This window comes from Egretta garzetta, unplaced genomic scaffold (assembly GCF_000687185.1).
Source record: "Egretta garzetta isolate BGI_Z169 unplaced genomic scaffold, ASM68718v1 scaffold186, whole genome shotgun sequence".
Lineage (NCBI taxonomy): Eukaryota > Metazoa > Chordata > Aves > Pelecaniformes > Ardeidae > Egretta > Egretta garzetta.
Genome location: NW_009259969.1, coordinates 20,850 through 22,397, shown reverse-complemented (window position 1 = coordinate 22,397; position 1,548 = coordinate 20,850). Strand labels below are relative to the sequence as shown.

General features: G+C 67.8%; 2 protein-coding genes across 2 annotated transcripts in view; one reads left to right on the top strand and one right to left on the bottom strand.

The window, feature by feature from the left end:
* The window catches only part of LOC104127603 (protein lifeguard 3), a 21,070-nt gene that overhangs the window by 12,432 nt on the left and 7,090 nt on the right, over positions 1–1,548 (bottom strand). The window lies entirely within an intron of this gene.
* Positions 74–1,548, top strand: part of LOC104127602 (ciliogenesis associated TTC17 interacting protein) — a 2,330-nt gene continuing 855 nt past the window's right edge. Inside the window, 6 exon segments of the mRNA XM_035895812.1 lie at positions 74–92; positions 148–360; positions 492–547; positions 841–927; positions 1,086–1,256; positions 1,436–1,541. Of these exon segments, the coding sequence (XP_035751705.1) occupies positions 74–92; positions 148–360; positions 492–547; positions 841–927; positions 1,086–1,256; positions 1,436–1,541 (652 nt within the window).

Genomic DNA, 1,548 nt, shown 5'->3' with positions numbered 1-1,548 from the left:
GGCCCTCTGAGCAGGGGTGATGGTTCCTTTGGGCAGGGGTCCCTCTGGGCAGGGGTCCCTCTGGGCAGGGGTGATGGTTCCTTTGGGCAGGGGTCCCTCCAGGCAGGGACCCCTCTGGGCAGGGGTGACAGGTGCCCCTCCGGGCAGGGCCGGAGGAGCTGGAGCGCTGCCTGTTCGCTGAGACGCTGGAGGTGGTGGCAGCAGGGGGACAGCCAAGGGAACAGGCAGGGGGACAGTGGTGGGTGGCAGCCCGGTGGGCACCCTACGAGCGGGCAGGCCAGCCGGTGCAGAGCTGCCTCATGGTGCAAGCTGGCTCCCATGCCCGGCAGGACGGCGTGCCCTGCTCCAGCACCCTCAAAGGTGAGCTGGGGGCGGCTTGGGGTGTCCCCCCCATCCCTAGGGCTGGGGCATCCCAGTCCCACCGATGCCTGGGGTTGGGGTCCCTGCTGCAGTGCCAGCGGGGTGGGCTGAGCATGGCTCTGCTCTGCCAGCCTACGTGACCCCACAGCTGGAGACTCTGGAGCAGGAGGAGCAGGAGCGCCTGGAGGTGACTGGTGTGGGGGTGGCGGGTCCCCTTGCCTATGTCCTGACCCCCTGCCCTGGGGTGTGCCCTCTGCAAGGTCGCCATGGGTAGCATGGTGTCCCCTCCCTCCCTCAGACACTGGTTCTGTGCCATCAGCCTGGTCCCCTTCCCCTACTCTGGGTGGCAGCTGGAGTGGGGAGTTTCCCACAATGCATCTGGTGCGGTACCCTGATTGAAAGGGGTGCTGGGGTCTGCCACCTCAGAGAGGGTGTGCCCTGGCTCTGCCCCCCACCCTGTGCTCCCCACCCCTCCTGTAGCTCAGACCACACCCTGTAGAGAGGAGGACCCACATGGTGAGCCACCAGCATGGGATGACTATCACCAAGACCCTCCTGGAGGGAGAGGTGAGGCTGAGGAGGGGCTCTCTTCCCCCCACATCCTGGGGAAAGGGGGGGCATGGCTGGCCTGTCCCACCCAAGGGTGCCTGCAGGCTCTGCGGGGTGCCATCCCTAGGGACAGCGGGGCTGTGGCTGTCCCACAAGGTGGCCGGGTCTCTCCGCAGGCAGAGCCGCAGTGCTGGAGCTTCTCCTACAGCCAGGCTGAGCTGCGGGGGCTGCTGCTGGAGGGTGCCAGCTTCCTGCTGCTGCGGGTGCTGGCGTGCCAGCAAGCCGTGCCCCCCGGCCTCGTCTTCCCACCCATCAACACCAAGGGCCACCTCTGCACCTCCAGCTACGTGAGCTGCTGGCCAGGGTGGGGGCCATGGGATGGAGGGGTCTGGGTCAGGTTGGGGGTGCCAAGGTGGGATGCAGGAGTTGGGGGGTGAGCAGAGTGTGGATGACAGCATTGGAGGGCATGGGGATGGCACCCAGGGTGACTCTGGGACAGGGATGACCCCTGTCCATGCCCCCACAGCGCGCCCTGGGCACCCGGCGGCAGGCGGTGGGCTCAGTGGAGGCAGAGGGGTTTGTGATCGAGCGAGCCCTGCACGGCCACATGGGGATCTCCGCCGTCATGTCCCGCCACCT